Below are 12,031 nucleotides of genomic sequence, written 5' to 3'. Positions count from 1 at the left end.
TTGAATCAAAAATGGTTTGTTTACAAAGCATACTGTTTTTATGTATGTATGTGCTCTCACATTCACTTATCACTTATCAATTTGCATCACATACTGAATGAATTTCAAAACCATGACTGTCAGACTCTACGAATACACTTGCTTTTGCAACAGTCTTCACTAAAAGATGCCTCAGTACGGGCTGCAATTAGTAATGAAGCGATTTAAAAAGAAAGCTGAGAACACAAGAAGGCCCTTTGGTTTTAAAGCTTGTTTTATTGGTTCTTCCAGCTGAGCAGTTTAGTGAGGTGGAATAAGTGCAGTCCATACACACACAGAAGCCTCTCTTGTTTCTACTCCCGTGTAAATTCATGCTGAATTTAGTTACAAGTACACGTGCAAAGCTTTGAGAGGTCTAGCAGCATTTTCACAGAGTTGTGCAAAAGTGAAACTGAGTGAACGTTCTGGCCTCTTTAGAACTGCCAGCACAACACAGAAGGTCCCAGGTGTGACAAATGCCTGCCAGGCTACTTCGGAAACCCCCAGCGTGGCCGACCTGATGACTGCAAGCCCTGTCCCTGCCCCTATTCGGACACCTCTCGCCGGTAAGAGAGACTCCAAACAGGACCTGGATCAAAAGTTCAAAAATGGACTTTGTTGTTCTCGAGCAACTGTCTTTTCCTTTTCCTAACAGAGGTTACCAAACTGCTTTGAATAAACATTCAGCAGTCGCGTTCAATAAACTGGAATTCGTAAAGAAGGAGTTTCTTTTAGTATAGTTTTAAATGTCAGTAGCAACAATACAAGATTAATTATCCGCAGTTGCCTCCTGCTTGTCATGTAAACCATACGGTTCAGACTGAGGTTCTTGTCCAGTTTTAGAACGATTACAAAGCCTGTTTTCAAAGATTCAGTCCCCCTCTTGGTAATTGATTAATGAATGTTTTTAGCCCGTTTAAACATGCTGAAATTGGAGAACAGTGTTCCTGGTGGATAGTTCTTTATATATCATGCATTAATTACACTGAATAGAAATGAGAAGCAGAGGCAAGTGCTCACTTGCAGAAATTCCAGTTAAAGGAGTCTGCCTGCTTTCTTAACCGGATATCCAGTTCTGCTGTTTCTCATTTAACAGAGACCCACCCTTCCAAATTCATTTTTATAATTGATCTTTCTTGTAATATAGAATTTTATTTATCCTTGACATCTGGGTCAGCCTTTCTGTAGTGCAACTATTTACATGTACAGTATAACGATATAAGAATAGGGCAGCAGGGTGGCTGGAGTTCAATTCCAGCCTGGGGTGCTGTCTGTGTGGAGTTTGTATGTTCTCCCTGCATTTGTATGGGTTTCTGAGAAAATTTGTGAGTGTGTGTGGGTTTGTTTCTGTCTGCCCTGCGATGGACTGGTGTCCTGTCTAGGCTGTACCCTGCCTTGTACCTGTTGCTGTTGGAATAGGCTCTGGCCCCCTGTGACCCTGAATTTCATAAGGGGGTAAAAAGATGGATGTTACTGTAAATTAATTAGGCCCATTTTCCAGGGGTAGTTAAATTTACAACATAAAGTCTCTAGTGTCTAACCAGGAGAGGATAAATAGGAGTGCAACTGCATGAGCCATGCAGTCAGTCAGGAGATATTTCAAAAGAGCTGTGTATCATGACTGCAAAAGCACATTGCTGCCACCAAGGGAAAAAAAATCACCCCCTTATCTCATAATTACGTCTTAAGTATCTCATAATTACAAGATAGCGAAGTATCTCCTACGAGATAGCAATGATTACTTCGGTGTGTGTACAACCTGTTACATTGTGCACTGAACACATCCAGAAGCTACCATGAACTTGGCTGGCACTTTCGGTTTAATGATCATGTCAGTGTTCAGCGCTGCAGAATCTGTACAGATTTGCTTTCAACTGGGGTTTAGTCATAATGACATCTTGCAATTTTTTAGCAAATATGAACAGAATCATTATATGCACGAGGACCAGTTTTGTGGGATTTAGAGATCAAAGCAACGATGGTTCCCTTATGAACAGTTATACGTGCGGTCAGTCCCCCTGATTAAAACTGTAAGTCATAGAGATATTGTAGGTATTATATGACAATTGTGCTATCACGTGATCACATAAGGTGCGCAAGAATTACTATCTGGCAATTACGAGATAAGGGCGAGGATTGTTTTCCTTACACCGATATCCTTACGCCAATATTTTCTGGACACTCCACTCAAAGCACTTTACAGGTAATGGGGATCCCCTCCACCACCACCAGTGTGCAGCCCCACCTGGATGATGTGACAGCAGCCATAGTGCACCAGTACACTCCCCACACATCAGCTCTCGGTGGGGAGGAGAACAGAGTGATGCCAGTTCATAGATCACATCTTTACCCATGTTTATCATGCTTTTTCTGGGACGGACAATTTCCCTGTATACTGTATAGAGTGTATACTTTACATACTGTATGCACTGCCATAAATATTAGGACAACCCACTGAGTAATATATGTCTTTGAGAACCTGATGGCAATTATTTGTTTCTCCCTCCCTCAGTACACCGTTTGATATTTATTTTATTAAAGGTGTGCTAATTTGATGCCCTTGGAATGTAGCAACTTGCTTGCATTTCAATTACAAACAACCTGAACAGAGGCATCAAAATTTCTTCTGAGAGTCAGAATACTTCCAAGCTCTCCTTCTGAAAGCCTGTACTTGCTGCAAATGTTGTGCTTTTGATCACATGCAATTTTTATTGATTTTTGGATAGTAAGGTGAATGCTGTTTGGCCACAGCCAAAACATCTGAAGCTTGGTCATCTAGTGTTTTCCTCTTGTGTTTCTCTTTAGGTTTTCAGACACCTGCTTCATTGACACAGATGGCCAGGCAACTTGTGATAACTGTCTGCCTGGATATACTGGGCGTAGGTGTGAAAGGTGAGAGCACAACAGCACTGCCCTTCAGCTGTGTTTGCAGAATCTACATGAAAACTATACTGGCAACAAAGCCATACTAGATGCATTTGTCTTGCACATACTGTCGTGTTTGACTCTACATACTACAATGTTTTCTTGTTTAAATGGTTGACCCCGTTTTTTTAATGTAAACTAATCACACCTGCTTATCCAGATGTAAAGTAGCCATTGTAGGAAAATGGCTTCGAGGTAAATTTTTTGCCAGTAAACACAAACATCCATGACTTAAAAGAGTTAATAGCTTTTAGACTCCTAAAATGTTGCACCCCTAATTGTTACAGCTATTTAAGTAACTTCTAAACTTCTGCACTTGTAAGTCCATCACACAAAGATGCCAGCTTGCACAGCACTGCAATGAATCCTGAAAAATAAAAAAGCACAAATCCTGAAAATAAAAAAATAGATAAGCTTGAACAGGCTGAAGTAGTTCAAGTAGGGAGGCATGCGCAGGCTGCAAAGGAACACGTAAAGCTTTATTCCCTGCTGAAAAGAGAAGAAAAGAAACAACGTTTTGGCCGAAGAAGGCTCCACAGCTGAAATGTTGTGTTTCTTTTCTTCTCTTTTCAGCAGGGAATAAACCTTTACTTACAAGCTTGAATAGTTTAAAATCTTGTCAGGAAGCATATCATACATGCAAATTGAAAAAGTATGCTTTTTATACGGTATGTGCAGCAAACCATGTTGTAGTGCAGAGATGCATCTTTCAGCACCCTGCTATGTGTTGTAAATGCTGGATGAATTGTGGCATTCAGGTATCAATTTCAACATTATTGTAGCGGACCTTCAAGCAAAATTAAATCGTCATACTTTTGTTTTGTGGACAAGGAAATTAATTCTGCGGTGTTGAAGCAAAGCTGGACACATGGAAAACGTACATATTTCCATTCGCGTTTTGGCTCGGGGGTTAAATTAAATTTGCTCTTATAAGCACGAAGATAGTGGACAGAACTCCGCAGTGTCGTGTTTTACTTCTGTTTTTCATAGGTGTGCTGCAGGCTATCAGGGAAACCCACTCCAGCCCAATGGAAAGTGTGTTCCAATGGGTAAGTTTTCATCCTTTAGTAGAGGTGAAAGGGAAAAATTCACAATGGAATGAATCAGGAAGCATGTAATTGCAGGTTTAGAATATGGTAAATTAATTAAAGGAATGCCAGGTGCTGCTCTCTTTTTATTTCTGTATACATGAAATCCAAAACAGCACTGACAGAGAAATTACATCAGTTCAACCTTTCTGAGCCAAGAATGCTTTCTGGCTGTCTCATATCACTGTTTCTTAATATGGAATTTCAACAGTTTATTTGGTGATTCTCTGTCTCTGACAATCAAATTGTCCTACAGTATGTGAAACAGCTTACCTTGCTTATAGTTGTCACAGGCTGATTACAGCTGATGCCTTTCCCATCTTGCAAAAAACGCAGCTGGGACAGCTCGCTGACCTGGTGTTAGTTTTGGTTCAGAAGTGGGACACCTTTTTGCGTGGAACTTGTGTGTTCTCCTCGTGTCTGTGTGGCTGGTCTCCAGGTGCTTCTGTTTCCTCCTACTTCTCCATGATATGTTGGTTAGGTTAGCTGTAACGGCACTGTTGCTGAGATTTTTGTATGACTGGAGCCTATGCGATAGCCGGTTAATCTCCCGCATCGGGTCCGAGCGAGAGAGAGCCCGGTGTACTTAGCCAAGTCGAAAGATCAGGAATCGTGGTCCGGGTCGAATCGCAAGTCAGGAAACTGGAGGTTCGGAAGTTTAACAACAATCGGGAAGATTTCAAGGGTGAGAACTGGGAGCTCTACTGGTAAAACCAATACTGGGTGTTGTGGTGATGGTAGCAAGTCCTTAAGTTCTCTGGGAAGCAGAAGGTGCGGTGTTGAGTGAGAGGTACGATTGTATGATTAGTTTGTGTCGGCGTTTGTGGGAACCGGAAAGGGCTAGTGTCTGATTATGTGTGTGTGTGCCCTGAGATCCACTGCAGGGTGCCTTGTTCCCTGTGTTTCCATGCTGATGCGGCGTTTCAGCGGCCTCCATCACAAACAAATGGCTTTCTGAAAAGACTGTCATTGTCCCTATCTGTCAAAATCCCAGGCTTTAAAAGAACATCCCCTTTAATCCCCTTTAAAATAAAAGTTCTTTTATCAACTTACTTCCTTATTTCTGGCATGGCAGTTCCTAATATTTAAGGAAGATGTGAGAAGGAATAAAGTTGGGAGTTTGTTGTCACAAAGTGTGATCAAAACTGCAGTGTGTTCTCTTAACCATATAACATTTCTTATACCCCACTTGGAGGCAGTCAACGACAATGGAGGGGAAACTGAATCTGATACAAAAATAGACTTTGAGATTTAAATCAGATGTCAGCACTTGTGTGTGTATACTGTAGCATTAGAGAGGGGCTCCTTCTGCAGAATGTCATTTTGATTTTGGCCCTCCTGTGGTAGTGCTGACTTTGTTCTCTCTGGCCCGTTTGTAGCAGGTTCGACGTGCGACAGCCGGGGTGTGGTGACCTCCAGCAGCAGGCTGTGTACATGCAAGGTAACCCCTGTCCTGTCTGAGGCAGCTCCAGCTGTTTCTCTGTCCCGGTGTTCGAGTCGCACTCGAATCAGAAACGACAGGCAGCAAAACCTTTAAGTTAAACAGAAAAAAAAAGCACATCAGCAGCTTTACATCCACTATTATCATTTCTTTCACTTTTATTCAGACATGCAAAACGTTTTAGACACCGGAAATAGTCTTTACGCTTTTAATATTTGAAAAACAAGCTAGAAACAAGGACGAATTTCCCACGGCTAAACAGCCGCTCGTGAAGGAAGCAGTAGGGGACACCAGGGGGTGCGCAGGCCGTTAAAATCATCTCGCACACTGTATTCCAGCCCAACGTCATCGGTGCCTTCTGCGACGAGTGCAAGATCGGCACCTTCCACCTGACGCAGGCCAATCCGGAGGGCTGCCTGCAGTGCTTCTGCATGGGCGTCACCAGCCAGTGCGCCAGCTCCTCCTGGAGCCGCGACCAGGTGGGTCTGAACAGAGCCTCGGTTGCAGCAAAGGAAACCTTTTTTATTCTTCTTTTTCTGCAGCTGCGCTGTATTCTTAATTTTGGAAACTACATTAACCGACCAGGGCTATCCAGTTGACTTGATGATGAGACCATGGTGCCCTGACCTTGCTTGTAGCCTTTTCCACATCCCAGTGTTTTCAAAAATGATTGAATACCAATTGAGGAAAGAGTAGAAAATTACTACTGAGTTGTAATAGTTTAGCTTGGTACTGTCAGCTTTAGAGTACCCACACAGCTCCAGGTGATAAGATAAGATCACGTTATTGGCCATATACAATTTCTTGTTTTAGGAATTTGTCTTTTCACAGACCCCAGCTTGCTCTCCATGAGACACACAGACAGGGAGAGAGAAGCTTGGGGTCAGAGCGCAGGGTCAGCCATTTATACGGCGCCCTTGGAGCAGTTGGGGTTAAGGGCCTTGCTCAGGGGCCCAACGGAGTAGGATTCCTCTGCCAGCTGCGGGATATGAACCGGCAACCTTCCAGCCACAGGCACAGATCCTTAGCCACAGAGGCACCACACCACCCAGCCATCTTGCTTATGTGCTTTATTAATTTCCAAAAATCACATGATGTTAATGACACTGGCATAAAGTTGAAATAACATGGTGCTCTGGATAAATACAAACAACATCCTTTTTTAAATATAATTAAACACAGTGGCTTGTCCCTCCTAATGTCCTCAGTGTGAAAGAGACGTCATTTTTTCTTTTACTACATGGAATGAAAGTGGTCTCCTATAATGTGAAAACACCCTCTTTTTTATCCAACTTGTGTTTGATCTTTGTTTATTTTCCTTCTGGTTTTATTATCTAAGTTTGGTGCACTTGATCTAGTCCTTAAATGACCAAGTGAAACCACGCAGAAGTCTAGCCTGCAGGAACTGCTGAGGTCATGAGTCCCTGCTCTTCTTTTGAAAGGTGCGCGCCGCAGTCAACGGGGAGGAGCTCTTTACTCTGTCCAATGGTGCGAATACCAGGACCATCAGCCAGGGCATTATTCAGAGGAGCTCCTCAGAGCTGGCGTACAGAACCTTCGCCAACATCCCCAGCGATATCTACTACTGGGTTCTTCCAGGACGCTTCAGGGGCGATAAGGTAACAATAAGATCAGATCACTTTATTGGCCATATACAATTTCTTGCATTAGGAACTTGTCTTTTTGCATACGCCAGCTTGCTCTCCATGAGACACACAGGCAGGGAGAGAGAAGCTTGGAGTCAGCCGTTTATACGGCACCCCTGGAGCAGTTGGGGTTAAGGGCATTGCTCAGGGGCCCCAAGGTGTAGGATTCATCTGCTGGCCACAGGATATGAACCAGCAACCTTCCAGCCACAGGCACAGAGCCACCACTCCATCCACTCAACTGCCGCCTGCCCCTCTCACGACTGGATGTGTTGATTCTCGTTGTCCTCCTGCCATTGCTGAGGCTGTGTACTTGATGAAGAGATGCCTACTGTACAAGCAGCATGTCTGTCAAGGCTTGGAGGTGATCAAAGACACATGGAATTTAGACACATAGAACAGCGTGGCACAGTGGTGAGAATCCAGCTTGAGCTAAATCCACTAACAGATCTGTGGAGCTGGTTTTGTATTTGCGGTGTACTCTAAGAAGAAGAAGATAAAAAGATAAAGTACTTTGGATTTAATCCATAATTTATGCTTTGGCCCAATTAATAAAATCATTAGATTTTATTTATTAATTGTGCCAAAGCATAAATTGTGAATTTGACTACATTATATGAAATTTTGAATGTATGCTATGTACATTCTAAGATTTTAAGTTAAAGCTAATGAGGGGCACAGTAGCTGATTATCTATGATGCCTCACACGTCTTGGGTCTGCAGCTCTATTCTGGACTGTGCCACATTCTGTGGAGTTTGCATGTTCTTCCCCATATTTACTTGCGTTTCAACTCAGCACATCAGTTCCCCCATAAAATCCACAACATGCTGGCCAGGTGAACTGGTGTCTCTGTCCAGAGCACAGCCCGGCCTCGTGTCCTATGCTAGCAGGATAGGCTCTTAGTTGGCTCTTAGCCCTTACATGGGTGGCTGAATGGAAGTTCATGAAAATTCTAAATAGTATTAAGGAGGATAAACGTATGTGGTACATCCTGCTTTCTTTCTATAACACCTCGATGAAAAAATATTGCTGGTCCTGCTTTTGTGATAAGGGATATTATTAAATATAAATCTGTACCGTTTTCTCTCTTCCTGCTCACTTTTGTTTTCCTGTTTGGCTTCAGGTGACTTCCTATGGTGGGGAGCTGCGGTACACGATCCGGTACGAGCCCAGCCAGCGCTCCAGGGTGATCGAAGGGTCTCCAGACGTGGTCCTGCAAGGAAACGGAATCTTCCTGGAGCACTTCTCTCAGACTAAGCCCGTCCCCAGAGTGCCCACCACCGTCACGGTGCCCTTCAGGGAGGTATGAGTGCAGACCCACCTTGCGCCCATTGCTTGCCGGGACAGCCTCCAGCTCTCCCACGACCCCGTATGGGATAAAGCAGTGCGAGAATGGGTGTCCTTTGTGTTGATGTGTTTTGATCAGTGTCTGTGTGTGTAACCGTGCCCTCTTGCTCCACAGTCTGCATGGAAACGTGCCGACGGGCAGCTCTGCACCCGTGAGCACTTGCTCATGGCACTGGCAGACACCACAGTATTCATGATCCGGGCAACCTACGCTGACAGCATGTCCGAAACCAGGTAAGACTCCCATCCCAATCTCAGCACGCCGAGTGCGCATGGCTGTAGGATCTCACACCTGTGTATGAAAGGACTGGACCAGTTAGAAAAGCAAAACACTTCAGTGAAGAGTAAAACATCAATGCAATTAATCTACACCAGTACAGGTTTAAAAGATGGCAGTGTGTTCCATATTAACTATCTTCTTTGTTCTATTTTTAAAAATGACAGAGGACAGGAATCAATTGTGCTCCTCACGTCCTAGGATTCCAAATAAAGTAAAGTCATTAGCAAGTTCTGCAAGGGTGCTCTCAAGTATCACAAACTAAGAGGTTTTTGGTACATATGCAAATATGTGCAAACACATTTTCCAGAAAGAGAATTATCTCAGAAACTAACTTTGAACAGCACAGTTTGAGAGGGCTGGCGATATATTTGCTGCCCTATAGAGCCAGGATTGATGGACACTGACTTTCTCCTCCAGCCGGGTTGAAGCTTTGAGTTGTGCAGTGTAAGAGGTACGTCTGTGTTGCAGTATCGCGGACATCAAGATGGACATCGCAGTGCCGCACCCCACTGGACAGGAGCAAGCTCTGGAAGTGGAAGAGTGTGCCTGCCCCCAGGGGTACAAAGGACCTTCCTGTCAGGTGCTCTCACCTTCCTGAACTGGTTGACAGTTGCTGTTTGTTTTTTGTTTTTAATCAGGCAGTTCACATATTCTACGAGAACCTGTATCAGATATACAGTGAGCCCAGTGAACCAGATATACCTTCATTACGTGTACAGTGATCCTAGTGAATTACATGTACAGTGACCCCAGTGAATCAGGTGTACAGTGAGCCCAGTGAATCAGGTGTATAGTCCAGTGAGCCCAGTGAATCAGGTGTACAGTCCAGTGAGCCCAGTGAATCATGGGTACAATGGTCCTAGTGAATTACATGTACAGTGACCCCAGTGAATAATGTGTACAGTCCAGTGAGCCCAGTGAATCAGGTGTACAGTCCAGTGAGCCCAGTGAATCAAGTGTACAGTGAGCCCAGTGAATCAGGTGTACAGTCCAGTGAGCCCAGTGAATCAGGTGTATAGTACAGTGAGCCCGGTGAATCAGGAGTACAGTCCAGTGAGCCCAGTGAATCAGGTGTATAATCCTGTAAGCCCAGTGAATCAGGTGTACAGTGAGCCCAGTGAATCAGGTGTACAGTACAGTGAGCCCAGTGAAATGTCCTTTGCAGGAATGTGACGCCGGGTACGTCCGTACTGGATCTGGCCTGTACCTGGGGACGTGTGAAAGGTGTGACTGCAATGGACACGCCAGTAGCTGCGACCCAGACACGGGAGAGTGCCTGGTAGGTCACCACGCCCTCACAAGGGGAAGCTGTTTTTCTGAAGCCAACCGCCACTTCGACCAGATCAGATTCTAGGTTTTGATTAGCCACTAGCAATCATGGCAAAAAGAAGAGCACCTCTCAGTCTTCTGACTCTTTAATGTTGTTGACCCTGGCAGCAATCATCTTCAAGTAGAGTTAGACAGTTTTCCCCATGTTTATTCTCCTGTCTTCGGTTTTGTTTCGTCAGCAATGCCTGCACAACACTGCTGGGCCTCACTGCGAGAGCTGCCTGCCTGGTTTCTATGGCAACCCCAGAGATGGAAGCCCAGGAGCCTGCAGGCCTTGCCCTTGCCCTGGCACATCTTCCGACTACCAGTGAGTGGACAGGAAGGTTTCTTGCCTCATATTGAGGAGAATTGGTTCATATTCTCAATGGAAACCTGGTCAAAGTAGATGACCAGGAGCTCTTAGTAGCCATATCACCCTGCAACTCACAACTGGCAGCCCACTGAAGCTAAGCAGCTGTGAGCCTGGTCAGTACCTGGATGGGAGACCTCCTGGGAAAAACTAAGGTTGCTGCTGGAAGGGGTGTTAGTGGGGCCAGCAGGGGGTGCTCACCCTGCAGTCTGTGTGGGTTTTAATGCCTCAATATAGTGACGGGGACACTATACTGTAAACAGGCGCCGTCCTTCAGATGAAACGTAAAACCGAGGTCCTGACTCTCTGTGGTCATTAATAATCCCAGGGCGTTTCTCGAAAAGAGTAGGGGTGTAACCCCGGCATCCTGGCCAAATTTCCCCCTGGCCTTTACCAATCATGGCCTCCTAATAATCCCCCTCTATGAACTGGCTCCATCACTCCGCTCTCCTCCCCACTGAGAGCTGGTGTGTGGGGAGTGTTCTGGCACACTATGGCTGCCGTCGCATCATCCAGGTGGGGGGACACACTGGTGGTGGTGGAGGGGATCCCCATTACCTGTAAAGCACTTTGAGTGGAGTGTCCATAAAAGCGCTATATAAGTGTAAGCAATTATTATTATTATTATTACACAACACAGCATAGGCCATTAACCGCACCTCAGAGGCTGGCCCGGGGCTTGAAACATCCGCCAAGCACAGTTGATAGCAGCTGGTAGTATAATAGGAACACTTGTAAACTGTCACCCAAAACACAGAGCACAAAAAGGTGTCAAGTAGCTGCTAATAGTGAGCAGAGAACCTCCTGAGAACAAGTCCTCTTCTAAAGTATGTAAGCAGTTGACATGAAACTGAAACCAATGCCCATACGGTATGCACTGCCTTAATCCTGTATGGCAAAAGCTAAAGCATAATCTTCTGCTTATCATTCAAGGGAGCCCAACATATTTTTTTTATTAATTTGGAATAGCCGTTTTTATGGAAAAAGCAGTTGCTACTCAGCCTAAAGCTCCAGACAGGAAGAATGAGGATCCCCCATCATGGCCACCTGTCTGTCATCTACTGCATTCACATACCGCAAGCTCCTCAGTGCTTTACAGGACAGGTCGCACTGATTGGAGAAATAGTGTCTCTTACTGACGTCTCTGCAAGCTTGCAGAATCCCAGCGGTTACAGGAGGTGAGGCTCCACTTGAACTTGAGAACTCCCTGCTTGGCTACTGGCCATGCAACACCAGTGGCACTCGGCCAGGTGCGTGACACCACTTGGATGGCACTTGTCACTTTCAGTGACATCTGGGCAGTGGGGCTCAGCCTGTGCTGCAGTGAGTTGCTGTGTATCCCCCAGCGAGGCAGCAGGCTTGAATGAAAGTTGGAACCCTTCCTGATATGCGAATGATCTCCTGTAGGTTCTCCCGGACTTGCTTCTTGGACTCAGACGGCCAGCCCACCTGCGATAACTGCCCACCTGGCTTCACTGGTCGACGGTGCGAGAGGTAAGCTGCCATCTTTTTCTCCCTCTTGGTTGAGGGGTTAAAAGTTCTCACTCTAGTGATTAGCGCTGAGCTGCAGGAATGGGGTGAGTGGAAGCTGTTTTTGTTCTTTGTTT

At 45.2% G+C, this 12,031-nt stretch overlaps 1 protein-coding gene across 1 annotated transcript in view; it reads left to right on the top strand.

Moving 5' to 3' along the window:
• hspg2 (heparan sulfate proteoglycan 2) overlaps positions 1 to 12,031 on the top strand; it is a 223,799-nt gene that overhangs the window by 115,614 nt on the left and 96,154 nt on the right. The window contains exons 19-30 of the mRNA XM_088938069.1: positions 457 to 584; positions 2,824 to 2,910; positions 3,934 to 3,992; positions 5,411 to 5,472; positions 5,811 to 5,951; positions 6,915 to 7,091; positions 8,243 to 8,422; positions 8,582 to 8,700; positions 9,215 to 9,326; positions 9,912 to 10,025; positions 10,255 to 10,382; positions 11,832 to 11,918. Of these exons, the coding sequence (XP_088794195.1) occupies positions 457 to 584; positions 2,824 to 2,910; positions 3,934 to 3,992; positions 5,411 to 5,472; positions 5,811 to 5,951; positions 6,915 to 7,091; positions 8,243 to 8,422; positions 8,582 to 8,700; positions 9,215 to 9,326; positions 9,912 to 10,025; positions 10,255 to 10,382; positions 11,832 to 11,918 (1,394 nt within the window). The remainder of the gene's footprint in view (positions 1 to 456; positions 585 to 2,823; positions 2,911 to 3,933; positions 3,993 to 5,410; positions 5,473 to 5,810; positions 5,952 to 6,914; positions 7,092 to 8,242; positions 8,423 to 8,581; positions 8,701 to 9,214; positions 9,327 to 9,911; positions 10,026 to 10,254; positions 10,383 to 11,831; positions 11,919 to 12,031) is intronic.

This window comes from Atractosteus spatula, chromosome 20, assembly GCF_055471065.1.
Source record: "Atractosteus spatula isolate fAtrSpa1 chromosome 20, fAtrSpa1.hap1, whole genome shotgun sequence".
NCBI classification, from domain to species: domain Eukaryota; kingdom Metazoa; phylum Chordata; class Actinopteri; order Semionotiformes; family Lepisosteidae; genus Atractosteus; species Atractosteus spatula.
This window is presented reverse-complemented; position numbering and strand designations above follow the sequence as displayed.